The sequence below is a fragment of the Elephas maximus genome, chromosome 18 (genome assembly GCF_024166365.1).
Source record: "Elephas maximus indicus isolate mEleMax1 chromosome 18, mEleMax1 primary haplotype, whole genome shotgun sequence".
In the NCBI taxonomy this organism is placed as follows: Eukaryota; Metazoa; Chordata; class Mammalia; order Proboscidea; family Elephantidae; genus Elephas; species Elephas maximus.
Window position 1 is genome coordinate 80,720,948 of NC_064836.1, and position 26,648 is coordinate 80,747,595.

The 26,648-nt window shown below is 40.2% G+C and overlaps 1 protein-coding gene across 1 annotated transcript in view; it reads right to left on the minus strand.

The window, feature by feature from the left end:
• Positions 1 to 26,648, minus strand: part of MYH15 (myosin heavy chain 15) — a 208,390-nt gene that overhangs the window by 92,644 nt on the left and 89,098 nt on the right. Inside the window, 3 exon segments of the mRNA XM_049857882.1 lie at positions 6,298 to 6,398; positions 6,401 to 6,459; positions 7,453 to 7,636. Coding sequence (XP_049713839.1) covers positions 6,298 to 6,398; positions 6,401 to 6,459; positions 7,453 to 7,636 — 344 coding nt within the window.

Sequence of the window (26,648 nt, forward strand, 5' to 3'; positions counted from 1 at the left end):
GTGGTCAGGGAAGATACTTTGTATTATCTCACTGTTTTGGATTTTGTTGAGGGTTGCTCTGTGGCCTAAGATGTAGTCTATTCTGGAGAACATTCCGTGTGTGTTGGAAAAGAATGTGTACTTTGTAGCTTTTGGGTGGAGTGTTCTATATATGTCTGTGAGTTCAAGTTGGCTGACTGTGGCCTTTAGATCTTCCGTATCTTTGTTGAGTTTCTTTCTGGATGTTCTGTCCTTTACTGAGAGTGTTGTGTTGAAGTCTCCTATTATTGTGGAACTATCAATTTCTCTTTTCAGTGCTTTTAGAGTTTGTTTTATGTATGTTGGAGTCCTGTCTTTGGGTGTATAGATATTTATTATGGTTAAGTCCTCATGATGGATTGTCGCTTTAATCATGATATAGTGCCCTTTTATGGTGGATTGTGCTTTAAAGTCTATTTTATCTGAGATTAGTATTGCCACTCCTGTTTTTTTTTTCCTTTTGGTAGCTGTTCGCTTGATATATTATTTTCCATCCTTTGATTTTTTTAATACATTTCTGTCTGTGTCTCTAAGATGTGTCTCTTGTAGACAGCATGTTGATGGGTCCCGTTTTTTTCTGTCCGTTCTGTCACTCTGTCTTTATTGATGCATTTAAGCTATTTATGTTCAGTGTAATTATTGATAGGCGTTGAGTTTATTGCTGTCATTTTGTAGTGCTTTTTTTGTGGCGCTGATGTTTTCTTTGTTCCTTTTACTCTTCTGTGCTGTATTTCTTTTGTTTGTGGATTTTTTTTTCATTTCTTTTGTTTTTGTAGATTTTGTTTTTACTGAGGCTTTGTTTTTCTTCTTTATTTTGATGAGTAGGTTTGTTAACTTTCTTTGTGGTTACTTTGAAATTTACTAGTATCTTCCTACATTTGAACAAGTCTATTATTACTTGGTTTTGCCTTGCCTTCCTCTCCATTAGAATGTTCTAGACCTATGCCATTTATTCCCTCTTTTATTGTTCTGATGTTGTTGTCATTTGCAGATTAGCCTCTCTGGTTCCCTGTTGTAAATCTTTTGGTTTTGAATAGTCCTTGACAGTTCATTTCCGAGGTTGGTGTCTGGCTGGTGTGATCTCTTGTCCTAGATTCAGGCTGTGGTCTGATATTATTTGTTCTCAAACTGGACTCCCTTTAATAATTCTTGTAAGTGTGGTTTGGTTTTTACATTTCCCTTAATTTCTGTTTATCTGGAAGTGTCCTAATTTCACCATCATATTAGAATGAGAGCTTTGCAGGATATATTATTCTTGGTTGACAATTTTTTTCTTTTAAGGTTTTATATATGTCACCCCAATGCCTTCTTGCCTGCATAGTTTCTGTCAAATAATCAGAGTTATTGTTTCCCCTCTGTATGTGAGTTTTTGTTTTTCTCAAGCTGTTCTCAGGATTCTTTCTTTGTCTTTGGTTTTAGTGAGTGTGATTATGATAGGAGCTTCTTGGATGGTCAGCTTTTCATCTTTCGTTATATCAGATAAGTTTTCTGTCAGCAGTTTTTCAATAATTCTCTCTGTGTTTTCCATTTTCTCCCTGTTCTGGAACTCTGGTCACTCAAAAATTTTTGCTTTTGATTGTATCCCACATCATTCTCAGAGTTTTTTTTTTTTCATTTTTCTTTTTCTAGTTTTTCCTCAAAAAAAGGAGTATCCAAGTATTTGTCTTCAGTTTCACTGATCGTATCTCCCAGTGTTTCAAACCTGCTCCACAGACCTTCTATGACACTGTCCATTTCTGAAATCTTGTTTATCTTTTGGATTTCTCATTGTTGTTTCTGTATGATTTCTAGTTGTGAATTTATTTTGATATTTTGTTCCTGTATTATTTTCCTGAATTCTTCCATTGTTTTGTCTGTATTTTCCATGAATTTGTCTGCCTTTTCCATGAATTTGTCTGTTTTTTCCTCATTTTTGTCTGCTTTTTGTTCCAACCCTTGGATAGCTCTGAACTTTAGAGATTTGAATTCCCTGTCAGGTAGTTTTGGTGCCTTTTCTTCTACTGGAAAGTCACCTGGTGTTTTATTTTGGACACCAACTGGAACCATCTTGTCCTGTTTCTTTTTTTTAATATGCCTTGATGTTGTCTGCTGTCTTCTGGACATTCAGTAGTTATTTCTCTCATTTATTGATTGTAGATTTGTGTGTTTCATCCTGCTTTTTTCTTTTATTTGGTTATGTCTGAACAGACACACTGTGCATTCTTTGCTGCTTGCTCCTTTCTAGATATGATACTTTTCACCTCCTTTTCCAATGGGCAAGGCCAGTCCCTCAGCTATGCTGTAACAAAGCAGGTCCAGCTGAAGGTGGTAGCTGGGATGGGTTGTTTGTGGCATGTACTGGGGCCAACAAGGTGGGCCGGGGTCAGCACAGGGCAGGTTCTAGTAGGCCATGCCTGTGCTGCTTGGGGGTGCAATGTTCAGCACATGGTACAGATAGGCAGGAGGGAGGGGGTGGTTATGATGTGTGGAGCTGAGTTGGGATTGGGAAAGAAGAGAGATAGGAGAGAGAAACAAGAGCCAAAAAACCCAAAAAGAGTGCTGAGGGAGTCTGCCATTGGAGTGGAGAGATGAGAAACAGAGAAATGAAGAAAAACAAAAAGGAAAAGAGAAAAAAATAAATATAAATTTTAAGAAAAAGAAAAGAAACACCCCCAGAGATCCTACCAGTGACTGGGAAGGTGGCTCCCAGGCCTCTGGGCATGGCCTGTCTAGAAGGGGTGGGGATGACACACAGTACCAGGTATTCAGGAGACAGAAAAAGAAAGAGAGAGAGATGAGAAACTGAGAAATGAAGAAAAGCAAAAAGGAAAAGAAAAATAAATAAATACAAAGAAAGGCCCCCAGGGATCCCACCAATCACCCTCCATTTTTGGAGGTAAGTTTCACATTACAAGTCCATGCCAGGACAATTGGCTAGCCAGCCAGGAGACTGAGGAAATTGCAAGTGGGAGTGAGGCCTCTGTGGGGGAAATCCCAGGTTGCCCAGCAGCCTCCAGGAGGGGAGGTCTGACCTGTATGCTTGATGTATGTGCAACACTATGTGAGTATGGAGATGCCCCCAAAACACCAAGCAGCATAGCACGATCGTGGGAAGACACACACCTTCATAAGTATGGAAAGGAAGCTAGGAAACCAGCGGCAGCTGTAGGGTGGCCGCTGCTCTGGGCCATTCAGCTGGCCACCAACACCCAGATAGCTGCTGAAGCATGCATAAAAGCTTTGCAGAAAAAGTTACATTTGGAAAGGAATGTGCAGCAGTAGTGTGTGGTCATGACTGACACATTGAGCAGCCATGTCCACGAACAAGATGAGCAACTAGAAACACTTGCCTGCAGGTTTGTAGAGATGGGGGAAGGAGAGGAGGATCCTGGCTTTGCAGAGTGGCCCCTCTGGGCACAGCCGCTCATTACTCATAAGATGAAAGTCACCAGCCCCTGCCCTAGCTCTGCCTCAGTCACAGGAGCCTGCAGCTGGCCCCTCTACCCCTTTAGAGCTCAAGGAGAGCAGGCCAGCACTTCAGAGACTGCTAGTGCTGCTGCAGGAGGAGGAGGAAGTGAACAAGGAGGAGGTGGTGGTGAGCAGCAGGGAGGAGGAAAGAGAAGAAGAGGAGGAGACCAGGGTATGCTGTCATCTTATCCCTTAACACCCAGAGCCAAAGTCAGGCCCCCACCACCTGTGGCCCACCAGGACCCCCCCCCCAAGCCCCGGGGGACTAGGATTGGGGCTAAGGTCACCTGCAGCTCAGGGCCCTGCAGAAAAACCAAACACCCCATGTAGAGGTCACAATACTTTGGTCAAAAACAAATAAGCAGTAGATGATGCTCTGGTTGATACAGGGGCAGAATGCACCCTCATCTTTGGAAACCCTGAACAGTTTTGAGGACCACTCGCTTGGCAATTGATAGACATGGCAGAAAGTCCATCTATGTAAGTCAAGTATTCCTGACTCTCCAAATAAGACATACCCCCCACAAAACCATGGCAAGTTTATATTTCCCCCATACCAGAATACATTCTATGGGTGGATGTCCTCATGAGGCTGACTTTGACCATATCTGTGGGAGAAATTCAATTGCAGCTGGCAATCGTAAAAGCAATCTTAAGAGGGAATGCAGCATGGGAACCAGTGCCCTACCACGAAGAGTGGTAGACATCAAGGTTGTCTGGAGGACATACTACTTTGGAATTGAAAAGAGTAGACATCCTCCAGGAAGCCCAAAGTGCCTTTAATATCCCTGTGTGGTCTGTGAAGAAAGCAGATGGGTCCTGGTGCATGACCGTGGACTATAGAGAACTTAACAAGGTGATCCCCCCTAATCTTTTCCCCTTGCCTGCTACTTTCCATTGGTTTCATTATATTGATGATGTCGTGTTAACTGCTGAAGATGTTTCTCTGTTACAGGAGTGTCTAGACACCCTAGTCATCTACCTACCAGGGAGAGTATGGGCTGTGAATCCCCAAAATGTGCAGATGCTGGGAACGTAGTAAAATTCCTAGGGGTTTTCTGATCAGGTAAGACCCCGTGTTGCCTGAAGCCGTAGTCCAAGGCTTCCCCGGTGAGGCAGACTAGGGTGCTGCCTGAGGCTTTGAGGTTGATAAATTTGGCTCCCACTGAGGCTTTAGCCCCATATGCCAGACTAGGAGCCCCAAATGACCCTCCAACAAAAATGCGAGTGACACCATAGGCTCCAGAAACATATTCACCAAGATTGTTACCAGAACAAAACAGCAAGGTCGTCCTGACACCTCAGGATCTGGCAATGGGACGTGGAACCACCTACTGGCACTTGTCTCCCTCTAATTCTTCCTCCAGTGTAGTGGGCCAGAAGCCTGTGTCCCACTGCTGACAGGTGATGACACCTAATCCCACTGAATGGTTTCTGCTTAAAAACCCCAACAGGACTGCAGGAGCCTACCTCACTCCTCATGCCACTCAATGGCTGTGTGGCCCTACTTGTGGCCCTGGTTGCTATATGATTGGATAGGGCACTGCACTTTGAGGTTATCCTATGCTGCAGGAACTGTTAGAAAAACTATACCCAAACCTCTGAATTACCCCATTTTTTTTTTTTTTTTTTTTTTAAAGCCAGGTGGACCAAGCCTAGGTTTTTCCACTGGCATGATCTCCTTTTAACTGTTTTGGTTCTCCCCCACCCCCACCCCCATTAGCTCCTTAGAAGTAATGGGACAAATTGAAGCTCTAACTAATTTTACTAAATAGGCCCTCAACGATAGCAGAGAAAGCTTGTGGCTACTAGCTGCCAAAACCACCAAATGAAGAAGGTAGTCTTCAGAAGCAAATGGCTGCAGAAGTTCTATCAGCCACTCAAGGAAGGCCATGTTCCACAGTAAAAACTGAGTGTTGTGCCTATATATCTATATACCAGACTACTATCAGAGCATAAGTGATTTGCTAGGCCGTATGAACAAACAGAGCTTTGGACACACCTGATGTCTGGTCTGCTGTGGTCACCTGGTTTTCCCCTTTCCCTTCTGGTTGGCAAGGTTTTTGTTAGACCTGGGTCTTTCCCTGGGTATAGGGGTTTTTTGCTGTGTTTGTCTATATTGCTGGTGTGGTCTGTGCCTCCAACTACAGTAAAGCTGCTTGTCCCTATCTGCAAAGGTGTAACGCCTCCTTTTGGGGCCCTTAAGGACTTTGTGGAAGAAGGGGAACATGCTAGACTGCAAGGGCTAGCCTCAAAGGTGGACTGAAGGGTAACCAGGCTTTGTGAGGCTGAACATGAGTGTCCCACTAATTCACTACAGTTTGCTAGGTCATTCCTTCGTAAATCCCTGGCATGTAGCCACTATTGTCCAACACTGCTATCAAGCCTCTGTCCTCCCACTGTAGAGAGTGGAGACCTGGTTGGTCCTGTGGCCACCCAGGACTTACCTTGTATGTAATTCTCCCAATAAACTCCTTTGCTGCCACTCTGGAGTTGCCCACCTCTTTCTTTGTTTTCTCAGCACCCTCCATTTTTGGAGGCAACTTTCATATTACAAGTCCATGCTGGGACAGTTTCCCACGTGGAAGGGGAAAATTCTAGCACTGAACCACCACTGTCCCCATAGACCAGGAGTAGAGTGCTTAAAATATGTCTACCTTAGAGCACTAGTACCATTTCCTTGAAGAAACACCAGACTGGTAGAAAGACTAAGAGTCTCAGTCCACAGGGAGCAGAAGCTGATATCATGGGAAAGAGGCAAGGATTTTTGTAAAAGCTGAGGCAGTCATCAGATCCATTCTGAGGCTGAAAAATCAAGGATGACTGTTTAACTCAGTACTGTTGGTACTCATGAAATTTTCAGAAAGGCTCCGTAAGAGTCTGTTGAAAGACTTCTGAAATATAGCCAGCACTGTTTCATTAACAGCGTCTTTTTTTTGTTGTTGTTGTTCTTTTCAAGCTAACCACTGAAGTTATAAGGCACCTTTGGAAAGGCTGCGGTTCAGGTAACAAAAGGGGAAAATGGATAAATTAGCATAGCAAATTGTGCATTCCTTGGGAAAACATCACAAATTGTGTAGGTCATTTAATTTTCCATCAGTTTGATGTAACAGTGTGAACAATCTCTAGAAGCCCATTGTGCAGCCTAAAGAAATTCTCAGGCTTTACCATTAGCAGAAAGAGAAGAGAAGGGAAGGAGAAAGGGAAAGGAAGGGAAAAAGAAGGAAAGCGGAGGGGAGAGGAGGAAGAGGAAAGGGAAGGTGGGAGGAAGGATAAGGTGGTATTTCCAATAGAAACAATTTACATCATAGGCAAGAATAGCTAAAATAATCCAAGTAAGCTGTCCCTGGTGTACAGTGAGCACTCAAAAGAGTTAGCAATTATGATATTTTACTATAATTATCATTATAATAATCTAGGATACCAAAGAAGAGAACTATAAACATATTTGTGTACAGTGGCAGGTCATTTTTAGGTTGAAGTATTATTCTTTATCAGTTCTCTCTCTTTTCCAACCAGAGTCACTAGCCAGAAGCATAAAGGCAGGAAAAAAGGGGGCACGCACACCAGCTGAGGAGTCAGTGTGGGTCATGAGAAACCTTTGTTGGCCGTAGTTTAGAGAATATCACTTCACATTGGCTATTTCTTTATGGGAAGATTAAAAAAAAAAAAAAAAAAACTTCAATAAAAAGATCAATTGAAATCACTCATTCACACAATGTTAAGTTAAAAGAAAGGACAAATATGGGAAAAATCTGGGACTTTGATGGTCTAGGACTGTCTGGCTTTAGAGCTGGGGTGACAAAGTCAATTTTGAGATTTTTAACTCCTGTGCTCATGGAATGTTATCACAGTCTGGGTATTTCTTTTGCTAAGTGCTGAGATTTATTTTCTTTATCTTTATTTAATTTAAACTTTACTTACATATAAAGATTTTGGTTAAGTGAATTTGAAACAGAGTCAGGATAATTCAGGCCCGGGGGTAACTTATCACTCCTGCATAGCGGACAAGTTCAGAGTGAGCTTCCTATTTTCTCCTCTTGTTGGGCTTGGGCTTCAGGAGATGAACCAATTTTCCTAAATTGTTGTCAGAGAGCTTAGTCTTGAAAGTCCCGTCTGTAGCCCTAGGGAACATATACTCCTCTTCAAGGATAGAAAGGGTACCCATTGGCTGTTGGCGATACATATGGGCAGCATATAGAAACACCAGGAAACAGTATTTTCAGTAGGGAGTCAGAGTAAATTCTTCCCCAGAGACCTAATCAGTTGATAAGGGAAAGGGACATTCACTGCACATAACTAGTCAATCACCCATTCAAACAAACATTTGTTAAATACATGCTAGGTGCAAGAGTTGGCAATGCAGCACTGAGACACATATACAAAGTGTCTGCCCTTATGGTTCTTATGTTCTGGTGGTGCAGACAGACAATAAGCAAGGAAACAAAAACAAATAACTTAGTTTCACATACCACCACCCATCTGTCAGTTTGATATACTGCGGTGGCTTGCATCTTGCTATGATGCTGAAAACTATGCCACAGGTATTTCAAATATGAGTAGGGTCACCCATGGTGGACAAGTTTCAGCAAAGCTTCTAGACTAAGACAGACTAGGAAGAAAGGCCTGGCAATCAACTTCTGAAAATTAGCCAATGAAAACTGTGTGGATCATAATAGAATGCTATCTGATATAGTGCTAGAAGATGGGTCCCCTAGGTTGTAAGGCACTCAAAATACACAGTGGCTGCAACAAGAGGCTTGATCATGCCGGCTATCATCAGGATGGCACAGGACGTGGCAACATTTCATTCTGTTGTACATGGGGTTTCCACGAGTTGGAGCAGACGCGACGGCAACAAACAACAGTTTCACACAAGTGCTCTGAAAACCAAAACCAAAACTGTTGCCATTGAGTAGATTCCAATTCATAATGATCCTATAGGCCAGAGTTGAACTGCCCCATAAGCTTTTCGACGTTGTAAATCTTTACAGAAGCAGACTGCCACATCTTTCTCCTGTGAAGCAGCTGGTGGGTTCAAACTGCCAACCTTTCAGTTAGCAGCTGAGCACTTAACTGCTGTGCCAGCAGCTCCTTAAATGCTCTGAAGTATCCTGCAAATTAAAGAGATAGAGAGTAACTGGGGCTTGGGTGTGGGCTGTTTTAGGTGGGGTAGTCAGGTAAGACCCTTCTGACCAAGAACCTAAATGAGAAGAGCAAACCCCGATGAGATCTAGGTGACTAGCATTCTGGCAGTGAGAGGAAGAATGTAGAGCCCCTGAGGCGGGAATGTACTTGGCGAGTTTGAGGTTCTGCAGGAAGACAAGTTCGGACACAGCAAAGCTAGTCAGGTGGAGCACACTGCATGAGATAACATCGGCCTTATAGGTCATAGTGAAAACTTTAGGTTTTATTTGAAGTATGATTGAAAGCCTTTGGAGATGCTTAACAAAGAGTGATGTGATTTTATCTATGCTTCAAAGGAATGATTGGTCTAGAAGACGAGAACAGAGGTTGGTGGAATAGAGCCCATAGGCCAAACCCTGCCTGTGACTGGTATTGGAAAGCCAGTGAGCTAAGAATGCTTTATACATTTAAAGGGTTGTGAAAGCACAATAACAAACGAAAACAAAGAAGAATATGTAACAAGAGACTGTATGACCCCTATCAGCAACTTTTTTCTCTGCAGGGCTATACAGTAAATATTTCAGGTTTTGTGGTCCATATCTGTTTCACCTGGCATTGTTCTGCTGAAAGCAGCAATCAGTGATATATAAACAAAATAGGTGTGGCTATTTTCCAATAAAGGTTTATTTATAAAAACAGGCTGCAGGCTGGATTTGGCCCACAGGACCATAGTTTGCAGAAACTGATCTAGAGTAGTGGTAGAGTTGGCATTGCAAGAAATCTTTGGAAAAGTGATATATATTGAAAGTCAAGCTAGGACACAATTGCTATTGGCCCGAACGGGTGTGGGGAATAAGAGAAAAAGGAATCAAGGATGACCAGGTTTTTGTCCTGAACTACTAGGTGATGGATGCTGCCACTATCCAATATGGGGTACGTGCACCAGTGAAAAACAAGTTTTGGGGGGAAAATCAAGGATTCTTAATATTTGCACATATATGTATGTATTTGTTTATTCATTTATCTACTCCACAAATATTTTTGAATTTCCTCGTGTGAACAAATCACTGTACCAGTAACTTTGAGTTATACCAAGGTGAATCAGACATGGGTGCTGGCTCCAGGTCATCTAGCCGAGAAGACAAGTCATACATATAACACAAAGCCAACTGCTGTTGAATCAGTTCTGACTCATGGTGACCCCACGCATGTCAGAGTGGAACCATGCTCCCTCTGTAGAATTTTCAATGGCTGACATTTCAGAAGGAGATCACCAGGCCTTTCTTCCAAGGTGCCTCTGAGTAGACTCAAACCTCCAACTTCTCAGTTAGCAGCCAAGCATATTATCTGTTTGCATCACCCAGGAACTCCGTACATAATATATAGACTACAAAACAGGCAAAATAGAGGTACAGATAAAATGCCATGAGAATTCCAAGATAGAACAAGATAGCTTTCCCCAACAACATAGATTTTGTGATGTTCTACCCATCCTTTATACCTAAGAATCATAGACTTGTAGGTTAGGAGGGACACTGGAGGTCTGGTACAACTCACCTAAAAGATCCTCAAATCCCTTCACAAATTCCCTTAAAAGGCAGGTTAGATTCTGCTGGAACATTTTCGTGGAGAAAGAACCCACCAACTCTAAGTCAAGACTCTATCCTGTTGTCTTCAAGTAAAATTGCAACTCATAGCCACCCTATAGGACAGAGTAGAGTGGCCCCATAGGGTTTAACAGGAGGGGCTGGTGGATTCAAACTATCAGCCTTTTGGTTAGTAGCCAAGCTCTTAACCCCTGCACCATCAGGGCTCCCAAGTCAAGGCTCTAGATGGGTGATGTATTAGCGGAAAATTTGTTTGTCGTTCAGAGTTCTTTGTTCCAAATTACCCCATTTAAGCCATGTAAATAGGTCTAATTCTTCTTCCACGTGCTGGTTTGCCAGGTATGTGAAAAGCATGTTTTTGATCCACCTGAGTCTATTATTTTAATATATGGACTATGGTTTCCTACCTCTTTTGTATAGTCTCATAGGCTTAGACCTGCGTTTTATAGAAAATTTCCTGAGTAACATTCCACCAGCAACTGTTGTAATGAAGAATTCTGGAACACCTGCCCTTCATCCCAAGCACCTAAGAGGGGAAGGATGCAAAAATTAGGGATATGAAGTGTTCTAGACGAAACCAACGTCTGTCTTGTTCCTGACGGCACTGACCTTGTAGGTCGTTGGCAAAATGAGGCATAAGGAGGAGAAAGAGTCTGGTAAATGAAAAACTGATTCATTGGTGTAAGCTCCGGGAGCACATGGACTCTATCTTGTACCGTGTATTTTCCTACCGTGCCTATAGTCAACCTTCGATAAAAGTTGGAATGAATCATTTAAAAAAGTAAGCATCTCCTGGGGTGGTACCTGTTAAAATTGTGGCAAAATTTCACTAGGAGCCACAGAGTTCCCCACACAAGGACCACATAGGCCTCTAGTGATGTCAACTTCCATTTTGGAAGGAATGAAGTTTTATGTAAAGCAAGTAGATTTCATGATTCAAAATGTAACAACTAAACTCAGGAGGGGGAAAAACACAGCTTTCTTCATGGTCTTCTCTTGACAAGTGCTCAGGCTTGCTAAAGCTTCAAAGAAATATGGGGTCCTCCAGCAAAATAATTTCCAAATAGGTCAGGAAAAAAAGTAATTACTTTCTGCCCCATAGCATCAGCTGCCCTGATTCAGAGCATTAGCACTCTGATCTCTCTTCAAATATTACCAGTTCTGCCTTCCTCTCTCTTGTATCTATCACTTTCTTACTGTTTCCATTTCTACTGTCCTCGTTCAAGGTCTTTTTATTTCTCAGCTGGACTGCTATGACAGCTTTCTAACTGCCTTAACTTCAGTCTTTCCTCCCATCTGAGATATCCAACACGAACCCACCAGATTAAACATGAGCAGCGCTGACTACTCCATTGATCAAAAACAGCTCAGAAGTCTCTTTGGCTCCTCAGTGCCTAAAATAATATTTAAACTCTTCAAGATGTAATTAAAATCCCTCACAACCTGACATTCCTATTTTTCTTCCCACTACTTCTTCTGTGTATTCTATGCTGCAACTAGACCTCCTAACATTTCTGAGCATATTCTTTGCCTTTGATCTTGCCAGTCGCTTCACCTACAACATGTCTCTTCCCAGCTTCACCTGCTGAAATCACACCCAGTCCTTAAGACCCAGCTGAAATTTACCCCCTCCCCACCAGGCCTTCCTAGATCCCTGCAGACAGGGCTAAACTCTGCTCTTCTGGTCTCTTAAGGCCTTTGTCTGTACCTTTTTACACTTATATTGACTCATATTTTTATATGTATTAGACTTACAAGTCCCCTAACTAACTGCATATTTCCTAAGGGCGAGACCTATTCGTAACAAATGCTTCACTGTTTCACATTGTGAATGTTGGAAAAATATCACAAATTATTTGTGTCCTTTAACTTTAAATGGGTTTGATGTAACAGTGTGAATAATACTCCAGAAACCCATTGTGTAGCCTAAAGAGAGTCTCAGGCTTTACCATTTACAGGAAGAGAAGAGAAAAGAAGAAGAAGAAAGGTAAGGGAGAAGAAGGAAAAGAAAGGAAGGGAAGGGAAAGGGAGGAAGGGGAGAAGGAGACTGTGTGTAAGTTGAGGTATGTGACCGGACAGCATATAAATTCAAAGTTTTATACACAGTAGCTGCTAAACAAATTTACTTGTTTGCTTGCTAAAAACCAATAAAAGGTTTTGTTTTCAGACATCTTTCCGATTACACCTTAAGTTCTTTGAGTCCCAGAATAGTGTCTCCTGGGATATGCATTTTTCATAACCCTTATCATAATGAGTTTCAAGGTAACTAAAATGAAGTTCTTTAATAAATTTCTGATAATCAATTAACAGGTGAACACTAAGACGTGCAGATTTAAGCTTCGGGACCTGGGCTATTTTGTTGAGGCCAATAGTCAGATAAAAATTAAGAGTTGCCAACAAAAAATCACAGAGTTATATGTTTAATGAAAAATTCCTATGCACACATGATGTAGCTAGATATTAAAAATATACATTTTATAATAAAAATACCAGAATCAGCACATCCAAAGAGTTCCTCTTTAGAGGCAACAACACTTATTTCCACAATACCACCAGGATTTAAAATATTTTAGAACCCTTCTTTGGGATATCTGACGCCATTGCCTGCTGGCACATAGAAAATTCCTATTTTGGGGAGGCATTTTTTATACCATCGTATGGAAACAATCAAATGTTATTAAGACCAAGGCAGGTAAATAAGGTAAATAATATGATCAAGCAGTTTGGACTCAAAAACAGATAAGATAATAAGTACTGAAACCGGGAGGCAGGCCCAAGATGACCAAATAGTCAGACATTTCATGTTGTCCCTTTTATAATAAAGACACACAAAAAAACAAGTGAATCAAATATATATGACAATCTAGGAATCCTAATCATCAAAGACAAAGCTGAAAAATCAGACTGAGAGGCAGGTGGAAGGAGAGACATTTCAAAAACAGCATAAAAGAGGAACTACAGATTGTGGGATTGCCTGCATCCCACTAGCTGAACCTGCACAGCACACATAGGCTGAAGAAAATAGCAACAACCCAAAGCAACACCCACCCCACCTGGTGCAGCCAAGCAGAAACTAATCTGCGCACACCGCTAGAATTAAACAGGAGCAATACCAGACCTGTGAAAGTTAAGTGCAAGTTCCCAACCCACTGTGTGCACTGACACCATAACCCATCTCCCCACCAGAGTTCCATGGCCAAGGAACACTCCCTTCCCCTCGTCCATCCGCCACCCTGCTTTGGCACCAGTGCTGCTGCATTCAGCAATGCCACACCCCTTAAGCCAGGAACTCACAGCAGGTCCAGAGGTACCTGCCCCTCCACCCAACCATGGCATAGGGGGTCCGTGGACTTACAGTGCTCTCCATCCCTACCCCTCAACCCTGTCCCAGTGGCTTGCAGACCAATCCAACACCACATGCCCTCATTAGCATAAAACAGGCAGGACATCCACCTGAAGCCCATTTTCACCCTCAGCAGCCAAGTGGGAGTTGCAGATTTGTGACATTAAACACCACCTTGTCCCCTAAGAAGAGGCTTCATCCACCCACACTGGGGGGCCTGAGGGCCAGTAGTACCGCCCACTTCATAGAGCAACCCATGACAGGGGCCTGAGAATTCGTAGTGCCTCTCAACCCCTCCAGCCAACACCACCAGGTGCCCAAAGGGGCTACCTATCCCCCACTACACAGAAAGGGACAGGGACACACCCTCCATCCAGGCACCTGTGAGCAGCTGAAAGCCCCCTGCCTTGCCTCACACATCCTCACCCCACACTGCAACCAGAGACCTGTGTCTGCTCCAAACACCCCTATGCAGCCCTGCCCACCTAGCACTGTAGTTGAGAGTCTCCACACTGCACACTCAGTGACCAATGACCCAAACACCTGCACCCCAAACAACTGCACCCTGCAAGAACAGTGGACAGACTCCTGAGCTCACACACCTAGTAGCTGTTCTGATCACCTGGAGACAAGAGGTGAGAGCTTAATGACACCAACAACCAGAGTAGCACATATGTGCAGCCTGATTGTACATACCAAAACAATAATACAGGATGCAGTAAACAAAAATCAAATATACAAATATAATAACTTACTGATGCCTCAGAGACAACAGACAAGTCAAATCACATAAAGAAGCAGGACAAAATGGTTCCAGCAAGTGACTAAAACAAAGAGCCAAAAAACCTTCCATAGGAAGATAAGGCAATGGAACTACCTGAAAAGAATTCAAAAGACTAATATACAGAATTCTCCAAGAGATAAGGAAGGAGATCAGGCAAGACTCAGACCAAACCATGCAACACAGGGACAAAGCAATAGAAGAATTCAGGAAAACAACACAAGAGCAAAATGACAGAATAAACAGGCTGCTAGAAACCATTCAGAAACAGCAACTAGAAATCTAAAAGATTAATAATAAAATTTCATAATTAGATAATTCAATAGAAGGTCATAGGAGCAGAATTGAGACAAGGGAAGTCAGAATTAGTGAAGTTGAAGATAAATCCCTTGAGACCAATTTGTCTGAGGAAAAATCAGGAAAAAAAAAAAAAACGAAAAGAAGAAGAAAGCCTAAGAATTATGTGGGATACTATCAAGAATAAAAACCTACGAGTGATACAAGTACCAGGAAGCGGAGGAGGGGTTAAAGGAAAACACAGAGAGAATTGTTGGAGATTTTCCGTCAATATCATGATGACAAGACAATATCTATCTAAGAAGCAAAATGAATACTATATAGGATAGGCCCCAAAAGAAAGTCACCAAGACATATCACAATCAAATTTGCCAAAATCAAAGACAAAGAAAGAATTCTGAGAGCAGCTAGGGGTAAGCAAAAAGTAACCTACAAAGGAGAACCAATAACACTAAGCTTAGGTTACTCAACAGAAACCACTCAGGCAAGAAGGCAATGGGATGACATATATAAAGCCTTGAAAGAAAAAAATTGCCAGCCAAGAATTATATATCCAGCAAAACAGTCTCTCACATAAGATGATGAAATCAGGTCATTTCCACATAAACAGAAATTAAGAGAATTTGTAAAAACCAGATAAAAATTACAAGAAGTATTAAAGGGACCCCTCTGGTTAGAGAACCAACAACACCAGACAATAATCAAAGACTACGACACAGGAGAGATCAACCAGGCACCAACTCAGATAGGGAATTCTCAAAAATAGAACAAAGTTAAAAGACTGAAAATGAAGAATCAGAGACAGCAATATGTAAACTGCAACAACATCAAAACAAAAAAGATGGAATAAACGAGGAAGTCATAGAACTTCCACATAAAGAGGAAGTCAAGGCAATATCAAGAACTAAAGACTGATTTAAACTTAGAAAAATAAAGGCAAATTTCCAGGTAACCACAAAAGAAGCTTACAAACCCACCCATCGAAATAAAAAGAAAAACAAAAAAGATTCAGCAAACACAAAATCAACAATAATGAAAGAGATGAAAAGAAAATACATAAACAAGAAGAACTCAGTGCAGAAAATTAAATAGAACGAAGAAAGGGTCAGTACCAAAAAAAAATCAAAATGACAGCAGTAAGCTGATACCTACCAATAATTATACTGGATGTAAATGGATTAAATGCAAAGAGACAGAGGGTGGCAGAATGGATTTAAAAAAAAAAAAAAGATCCATCTATATACTGTCTACAAGAGACACACTTTGCACAGAAAGACATAAACAAACTAAAACTCAAAGGATGGAAAAAAATATATCAACTAAACAATAACCAAAAAAGAACAGAAGTGGCAACATTAACCTCTGATGAAATAGACTTGAAAGTAAAATCCACGATAAAGGAAGGACATTGTATAATGATTGAAAGGTCAATACACCAGGAGGACATAACCATAGTAAATATACGCACATCCAATGACAGGGCCCAAAATACATAAACTCTAACAGCACTGAAAAGAAAAAGAGACAGTTTCACAATAGTAGGAGACTTCAACATCAAGAAAGAAACTCAATAATGACACGGAAGGTCTAAATGCCACAATCAACCAACTCAGCCTCATAGACATATACAGAACACTCCACCCAACAGCAGCAAAGTATACATCCTTTTCGAACACACATGGAACATTCTCCAGCATAGGCCACATTTTAGGCCACAAACCGAGCCTTAACAAAATCCAAACCATCAAAATAACACAAAGCATCTCTGATCATAATATCATAAAAGTAGAAATCAATAACAGAAACAGCAAGGAAAAAAATCAAATACATGGAAATTGAACAAAACCTGGTTTAAAAACTCCTGGGTAATAGAAGAAATCAAGGATGGAATAAAAACATTCAGAGAATCAAATGAGAATGAAAACACATCCTACCAATATCTTCAGGACACAGCAAAAACAGTGCATAGAGGCCAATCTATAGCAATAAACACACATCAAAATAGAAGAAAAGGACAAAATCCAAACATTAACCCTACAACTTGAACAAATAGAAAGAGAGCAGCAAAAGAAGCCCTGAGGCACCAGAAGAAAGGAAATAATAAAGATGAGAGCAGAAATCAATGAAATAAAGAACAGAAAAACAACTGAAAGAATCAACAAGACCAAAAGCTGGTTCTTTGAAAAAATAAGCAAAAGCAACAAACCATTGGCCAAACTGACAAAAGAAAAACAGAAGAAGAAACATATAACCTGAATAAGAAATGAGATGGGTAATATCACAACAGATCCAACAGAAATAAAAAGGATCATAACAGAACACTATGAAAAATTATACTCCACAAATTTGAAAGCCCAGAGGAAATGGACAAATTTCTAGAAACACACTGCCTACCTAAATTAACACAAACAGGTAGAAAAATTAACAGGCCCATAACAAAGGAAGAGATTGAAGAGATTTAAAAAAACTCTGTCTCAGTCAGCTTCACTGAAGAATTCTACCAAACTTTCAGAGAAGAGCTAACACCAATACTACTAAAGCTATTTCAGAACATAGAAAAGGAAGGAATACTCCCGAACTCATTCTATGAATCCAGCATAACCTCAATACCAAAGCCAGGTAAAGATACCACAGAAAAAGAAAACTGCAGTCCAATATCCCTCATGAACACATATGTAAAAATTCTCAACAAAATTCTAGCCAACAGAACTCAATAGCATACCAAAAAATAATATGTCATGACCAAGTGGGATTCATATCAGGCGTGCAGGGATGGTTCAACATTAGAAAATCAATCGATGTAATCCGCCACACAAATAAAAGAACCACATGATCTTATCAATCAGTGCAGAAAAGGCATCTGACAAATCCAACACCCATTCCTGATAAAATCTCTCAGAAAATAGGAATAGAAATCCCCCCATAATAAAGGACATTTATATAAAGCCAACATCTTTCTAAATGAAGAGAGACTGAAAGCATTTCTGTTGAGAACGGGAACCAGACAAGGATGCCCTTTATTACCACTCTCATTCAAAAGCATGCTGGAAGTCCTAGCCAGAGAAATAAGGCAAGAAAAAGGGTATCCAAATTGGTAAGGAAGAGGTAAATCCTTCCCTATTCACAGGTGATATGATCTTATACACAGAAAACCCCCAAAGAATTCACAATAAACATTCTGGAACTAAGAGAAAATTTCAGCAAAGTAGCAGGATATAAGATTAACATACAAAAATCAGTAGGATTCCTCTACACCAATGGCTTAGTCATCTAGTCCTGCTATAACAGAAATATCACAAGTGGATGGCTTTAACAAAGAGAAGTTTATTCTTTCACAGTGCAGTAGGCTAGAAGTCCTAATTCAGGGTGCCGGCTCTGGTGGAAGGCTTTCTCTGTCACCTCTGGAGGAAGGTGCTTGTCATCAGTCTTCCCTTGGTCTACGAGCGTCTCAGTGCAGGAACCTCAGGTCCAAAGGACATGCTCTGTTCCCGGCACTGCTTTCTTGGTGGTATGATGTTCCCAACTCTCTACTTACTTTCCTTTCCTTTTATCTCTTGAGAGATAAAAGGTGGTGGAGGTCACAACCCAGGGAAACTCCCTTTATATTGGATCAGTGATGTGACCTGGCAAGGGTGTTACAATCTCACCCTAATCCTCTTTAACAGAAGATTACAATCACAAAATAGAGGACAAGCACAGAATACTGGGAATCATGGCCTAGCCAAGTTAATACACACATTTTTGGTGGGACATAATTCAATCCATGACGATCAACAAAGAGAACTTCAAAAAGGAAATGACCAAATCAATACCATTTACAATAGCCCCCAAGAAGATACTTGGGAACAAATCTAAGCAGGGACATAAAAGAACTACACAAAGAAAACTACAGAACACTACTGCAGGAAACCAAAGAGACCTACGTAAATGGAAAAAACAATAACATGCCTGTGGGTAGGAAGACTCAACATTGTGTAAATGTCAACTCTACCCAAAGCGATCTACAGATACAATGCTGTACTGATCCAAATACCAACAGCATTCTTCAATGAGATGGAGAAAAAAACCACCAATATTATAAGGAAAGGGAAAAGACTTCAGATAAGTAAAGCTTTACTGAAGAAGAAGAACAAAGTGGGAGGCCTCACATTACCTGGTTTTAGAACCTATTATACAGCAATGGTAGTCAAAACAGCTTGGTACTGGTACAATGACAGACACATAGACCAATGGAACAAAATTGAGAACCCAAACATAAATCCATCCATCTGTGGTCAGCTGATCTTTGACAAAAGACCAACATCCATTAAATGGGGGAAAGACAATCTTTTTAACAAATGATGCTGGCATAACTGGATGTCCATTTGTGAAAAAATGAAACAGGACCCATACCTCACACCATACACAAAAACTGTTTCAAAATGGATTAAAGACCTAAATATAAAAGCTAAAACAATAAAGATCGTGGAAGGAAAAATAGTGACAATGCTAGGGACCCTAATTCATGGCATAAATAGGATAGAAGCCATAGCTAACAATGTGCAAACACCAGAAGAGAAGACAACCGGGAGCTCCTAAAAATTAAACACTCATGCTCTTCCAAAGCCTTCTCCAAAAGAGTAAAAACAGAACCCACAGACAGGGAAAAAACTTTTTGCTACAACATATCCAACAAGGGTCTAACCTCTAAAATCTGTGAGATACTGCAACACCTCAACAACAAAAAGACAAATAATTCAATTAAAAGTGGGCAAAGGATTTGAACTTGGAAACTGAACAACACCCTGCTCAAAAAAGACTGGGTTACAGAAGACATCAAGGAGGGAATAAAGAAACTCATAGAAAGCAATGAGAATGAAAACATTTCCTATCAAAACCTCTGGGACACAACAAAAGCAGTGCTCAGAGGTCAATTTATATCGATAAATGCACACATACAAAAAAAAGAAAGAGCCAAAATCAGAGAACTTTCCCTACAACTTGAACAAATAGAAAGCGAGCAACAAAAGAATCCATCAGGCACCAGAAGAAAACAAATAATAAAAATTAGAGCTGAACTAAATGAATTAAAAAAAAAACAGAACAGAAAAACAATTGAAAGAATTAACAAAGCCAAAAGCTGGTTTTTTGAAAAAATTAACAAAATTGATAAACCATTGGCCAGACTGACTAAAGAAATACAGGAAAGGAAACAAATAACCCGAATAAGAAACAAGATGGGCCATATCACAACAGATCCAACTGAAATTAAAAGAATCATATCAGATTATTACAAAAAATTGTACTCTACCAAATTTGCAAACCTAGAAGAAATGGATGAATTCCTGGAAAAACACTACCTACCTAAACTAACACAATCAGAAGTAGAACAACTAAACAGACCCATAACAAAAAAAGAGATTGAAAAGGTAATCAAAAAACTCCCAACAAAAAAAAAGCCCTGGCCCGGACGACTTCACCACAGAGTTCTACCAAATTTTCAGAGAAGAGTTAACACCACTACTACTAAAGGTATTTCAAAGCATAGAAAATGATGGAATACTACCTAACTCATTCTATGAAGCCACCATATCCCTGATACCAAAACCAGATAAAGACATCACAAAAAAAGGAAATTACAGACCTATATCCCTCATGAACATAGATGCAAAAATCCTCAACAAAATTCTAGCCAATAGAATTCAACAATATATCAAAAAGATAATCCACCACGACCAAGTGGGATTTATACCAGGTATGCAAGGTTGGTTTAATATTAAAAAAAAAAAAAATTAATGTAATCCACCATATAAATAAAACAAAAGACAAAAACCACATGATCTTATCAATTGATGCAGAAAAGGCATTTGACAAAGTCCAACACCCATTCATGATAAAAACTCTCAGCAAAATAGGAATAGAAGGAAAATTCCTCAACATAATAAAGGGCATCTATACAAAGCCAACAGCCAACATCACTCTAAATGGAGACAGCCCGAAAGCATTTCCCTTGAGAACCAGAACCAGACAAAGATGCCCTTTATCACTGCTCTTATTCAACATTGTGCTAGAGGTCCTAGCCAGAGCAATCAGCCTAGACAAAGAAATGAAGGGCATCTGGATTGGCAAGGAGGAAGTAAAATTATCTCTATTTGCAGATGACATGATCTTATACACAGAAAATCCTAAGGAATACTCCAGAAAACTACTGAAGCTAATAGAAGAGTTCGGCAGAGTCTCAGGTTATAAGATAAATATACAAAAATCACTTGGATTCCTCTACATCAACAAAAAGAACATCGAAGAGGAAATCACCAAATCAATACCATTCACAGTAGCCCCCAAGAAGATAAAATACTTAGGAATAAATCTTACCAAAGATGTAAAAGACCTATACAAAGAAAACTACAAAGTACTAGTGCAAGAAACTAAAAAGGACCTACATACGTGGAAAAACATACCTTGCTCATGGATAGGAAGAAGACTTAACATAGTAAAAATGTCTATTTTACCAAAAGCCATCTATACATACAATGCACTTCCGATCCAAATTCCAATGACATTTTTTAATGTGATGGAGAAACAAATCACCAACTTCATATGGAAGGGAAAGAAGCCTCGGATAACTAAAGCATTACTGAAAAAGAAGAAGAAAGTGGGAGGCCTCACTCTATGTGATTTTAGAATATATTATACAGCCACAGTAGTCAAAACAGCCTGGTACTGGTACAACAACAGGCACATAGACCAACAGAACAGAATTGAGAACCCCGATATAAATCCATCCACATATGAGCAGCTGATATTTGACAAAGGCCCAGTGTCAGTTAATTGGAGAAAAGATAGTCTTTTTAACAAATGGTGCTGGCATAACTGGATATCCATTTGCAAAAAAATGAAACAGGACCCATACCTCACACCATGCACAAAAACTAATTCCAAGTGGATCAAAGACCTAAACATAAAGACTAAAACGATAAAGGTCATGGAAGAAAAAATAGAGAAAACGTTAGGAGCCCTAATACACGGCATAAACAGAACACAAAATATTACCAAAAATGACAAAGAGAAACCAGATAACTAGGAAAATCAAACACCTATGCTCATCCAAAGACTTCACCAAAAGAGTAAAAAGACCACCTACAGACGGGGAAAGAATTTTCAGCTATGACATCTCCAACCAGCACCTGATCTCTAAAATCTATATGATTCTGTTAAAACTCAACCACAAAAAGACAAACAACCCAATCAAAAAGTGGGCAAAGGATATGAACACGCACTTCACTAAGGAAAATATTCAGGCAGCTAACAGTTACATGAGAAAATGCTCTTGATCATTAGCCATTAGAGAAATGCAAATTAAAACTACGATGAGATTCCATCTCACTCCAACAAGGCTGGCATTAATCCAAAAAACACAAAATAAGAAATGTTGGAGGGGCTGCGGAGAGATTGGAACTCTTATACACTGCTGGTGGGAATGTAAAATGGTACAACCACTTTGGAAATTTATCTGGCATTTTCTTAAAAAGTTAGAAATAGAACTACCATACAACTCAGAAATCCCACTCCTCGGAATATACCCTAGAGCAATAAGAGCCTTCACACGAACAGATATATGCACACCCATGTTTATTGCAGCTCTGTTTACAATAGCAAAAAGCTGGAAGCAACCAAGGTGTCCATCAACGGATGAATGGTTAAATAAATTATGGTATATTCACACAATGGAATACTACGCATCGATAAAGAACAGTGATGAATCTGTGAAACATTTCATAACATGGAGGAAGCTGGAAGGCATCATGCTGAGCAAAATTAGTCAGAGGCAAAAGGACAAATATTGTATAAGACCACTATTATAAGATCTTGAGAAATAGTAAAAACTGAGAACACATACTTTTGTGGTTACGAAGGGGGGAGGGAGGGAGGGTGGGAAAGGGTTATTTACTGATTAGTTAGTAGATAAGAACTACTTTAGGTGAAGGGAAGGACAATACTCAATACAGAGAAGGTCAGCTCAACTGGACTGGACCAAAAGCAAAGAAGTTTCCGGGATAAACTGAATGCTTCAAAGGTCAGCGGAGGAAGGGCAGGGGTTTGGGGACTATGGCTTAAGAGGACTTCTAAGTCAATTGGCAAAATAAATTCTATTATGAGAACATTCTGCATCCCACTTTGAAGTGTGGCGTCTGGGGTATTAAATGCTAACAAGCGGCCATCTAAGATGCATCAATTGGTCTCAACACATCTGGATCAAAGGAAAATGAAGAACAGCAAGGTCATATGATAACTATGAGCCCAAGAGACAGAAAGGGCCACAGGAACCAGAGACTTACATCATCCTGAGACCAGAAGAACTAGATGGTGCCCGGCCACAACCGATGACTGCCCTGACAGGGAGCATGACAGAGAACCCCTGAGGGAGCAGGAGAACAGTGGGATGCAGACCCCAAATTCTCATAAAAAGACCAGACTTAATGGTCTGACTAAAACTAGAAGAATCCCAGTGGTCATGGTCCCCAAAACTTCTGTTGGCCCAGGACAGGAACCATTCCTGAAGACAACTCATCAGACATGGAAGGGACTGGACAATGGGCTGAAGAGAGATGCTGATGAAGAGTGAGCTACTTGTATCAGGTGGACACTTGAGACTGTGTTGCTATCTCCTGTCTGGAGGGGAGATGGGAGGGTAGAGAGGGTTAGAAACTGGCAAAACGGTCATGAAAGGGGAGACTGGAAGGAGGGAGCGGGTTGACTCATTAGGGGGAAAGTAAATGGGAGTATGTAGTAAGGTGTGTGTGACAGACTGACTTGATTTGTAAACTTTCACTTAAAGCACAAGAAAAATTATTTAAAAAAAAAATGGGCAAAGGATTTGAACAGATGCTTCCCCAAAGAAGACATTCAACTGGCTAACAGACACATGAGGAAATGCTTTCGATCATTAGAGAAATGTAAATCAAAACTACATTGAGATGCCATCTTACCCCCACAGTACTGACACTAATCCCAAAAACACAAAACAACAAATGCTGGAGAGGTTGTGGGGATATTAGAACGCTTGTGCAATGTTCCTGGGGGTGTAAAATGATACTACTTTGGAAAACAATGTGGTGCTTCCTTTAAAAAGCTAGAAATACCACACAATCCAGCAATCCCACTCCTAGGAATATACCTTAGAGAAATAAGAGCCATCACACAAATAGACATATGCACAACCATGTTCATTGCAACACTGTTCACAATAACAAAATCATGGAAACAACCTAAATGCCCATCAACAGATGAATGGATAAACAAATTATGGTACATACACACAACAGAATACTATGCAACAATAAAGAACAATGATGAATTCACAAAATGTCTCACAATATGGATGAATCTGGAGTACATTAGGCTGAGTGAAATAAGTTAAAAACAACAAATATTGTATGACACCATTATTATAAGAACTCGAGAAAAGGCTTGCACATACAGAAAAAGCATTCTTTGATGGTTACGAGGATGTGCAGGGAGGGGGAGGGGAAATCACTAACTAGATAGTAGACAAGTGTCAACTTCAGTGAAGGGAAGAACAACACACAATGTAAGAGAAGTCAACACAACTGAACCAAAGCAAAAGCATAGAAGTTTTCTAGATACATCCAAACACCTTGAGAGATTGAGTACCTGGGGCTGGGGTCTAGGAACCTTAGTCTCGGGGGACGCCTAGGCCAATTGGTATAACATAGTCCATAAAGAAAATGTTCTACATCCCACTTTGGTGAGTAGTGTCTGGGGTCTTAAAAGCTTGAGAACGTCCATCTAAGATACATCTATTGGTCCGATCACGTACAGAGCAAAGGAGAATGAAGAAAACCAAAGACACAAGGAAAATATTAGCTCAGATGGCTAAAGGATGACTTGAACCAGAGACTCCACCAGCCTGAGACCAGAACTAGATTGTACCCAGCTACCCCCAACAACCAATTTGACAGGGATTACAACAGACAGTCTTGGACAGAGTTAGAGAAAAATGTAGAATAGAATTCAAATTCACAAAAAATATCAGACTTAATGGTCTGACAGAGAGACTGGAGGAACCCCTGTAACTATAGCCCCATACACTCTGCTAATCCAGAACTGAAACTGTTCCCAAATCCCACTTTTCAGACAAAGATTGATAGTCATAGGATATAGGCAAGGAAGTCCAAACCCATTGCTGTTAAGTCAATTCTGATTCAAAGAGACAGTATAGGACAGAGTAGAACTGCCCCATAGTGTTTCCAAGGCTATAAATCTTCACAGAAGCAGAATGTCACATTCTTCTCCCATGGAGTGGCTGGTGGGTTCAAATTTTTGGTTAGCAACTGAGCATGTTAACCACTGTGCTACCAGGGCTTCTTCAACAAAGATTAAGGAGGCCTATAAAACAAAAAATAACACACATGAGGAATGTGCTTCTTAGTTCAATCAAATACACAAGCCCAAATGGGCAGCTCCTGTCCAAACACAAGAGGAGAAGGTAGGAAATGACAAGAACTGGACAAATGAACACAGGGAACCTGGGGTGGAAAGGAAGGAGTGCTGTTACATTGTGGGGACTGCAACCCAAAGTCACAAAACAATATGTGTATAAATATTTGATTGAGAAATCAACTTGAGCTGTAAACCTTCACCTAAAGCACAATAAAATGAAATAAAAATAAATATTGAAGCCAATTTTCTCTCAAAACTGGCAAACTCGTTCTAAATCCTTACCTTAATCCCCCTCCTCTGATGGACTTTCCAAAACGGCTAAATTATTGAAAGAAGGGCATAGTCTCCCAGGGTGACTACACTCAAGGGGGAACAACTTTTTAAATGTATAACTTTTGGTGTATCTGTTAAAAAGATAATAGAAAAAAATCTCTTTACCAGTGCCTTATGTATATCCATAAACATATAAAAAAAAAATTTATACATTAATACTCCAATAAGTAAATTATTGATGCTCAAGTTCTAAACAAACTAGAATATTTCAAGAAACGAAAAAAGTGTGAGCAAATTCTGTCAGATTCAGTCACAGCGTATATTTAGAAGGAGGTCTTTGTATACATGAAGACCAAATTAACAATTAAAGTTGGTGTTAAAATGCATTTTTAATTTTAGTTTAACATAAGGTTTTTCTGTAAACATAAAATATGATACTTTTCCAGATGAAAATCCATTTCCTTATACATATATGCTCAGATGCATGCTATTAGACATTTTATACATATTGATAAATTTTAGTCCTTTTGAATTTTGAAAACTTTCCACAAGTCATTCTATGTCAAGGAGTGAGTGTGATTATTTAATATTTACTATAAATTTTCCTCAGCCTGAACCAACATAATGGGTGTTTTCAAAATACAGAGTCTTTTTAGGAAAGGTTTTATATTCCTCATTTGTTGGGCCTGAAAAACCTTGAAATCATTCATAAGACACCAAAGAGTTATCTTTTTCTACCATCAGCTGTTAAGTTTTTTTTTTTCCCTCATTTATCATATCAGTAGAAAATACAACAGGAAATTACATCCACGTTGCTAGAGCGTCATTTGGAGGCAACATCAATGAGGCTTCGGATCAACTAAAAAACAGTAACATTTACAGACCTATTTGTGTTGGGACAATGCCTATGTGGCACCTTCCCACCTGAAAATAGTATCTTGCCGTAATCAAAGTAAGTAGACATTACAGGTGTCAATTGCCAGAAGCTGAATCTGTCCCTCTGATGGGCTCCAGCTCTTTTGTTTCATTTCTAATCAGAAAGCTACATCTTTTATAATACCAGGAAACATTTACCAAAACATGGTTGAATTTGTTACCTGATTGGGTTCCGTGCCCTAGAGCAGTCAAGCCAATGAAACGTACTCCAAGTCAGAAAGAGAGAAGGTTTTATTATGAAGCGACACCAGTGGGAGGGCCCCGACTGCAACGCAGGCTGTCCTTTATGGAGTCCCCCAAAAGCAATTTTTACATCAGAGCTTATATATCATTTTGGCAAGGATTACCTAATGTTTTCAAGCATGTAACCCTTAAA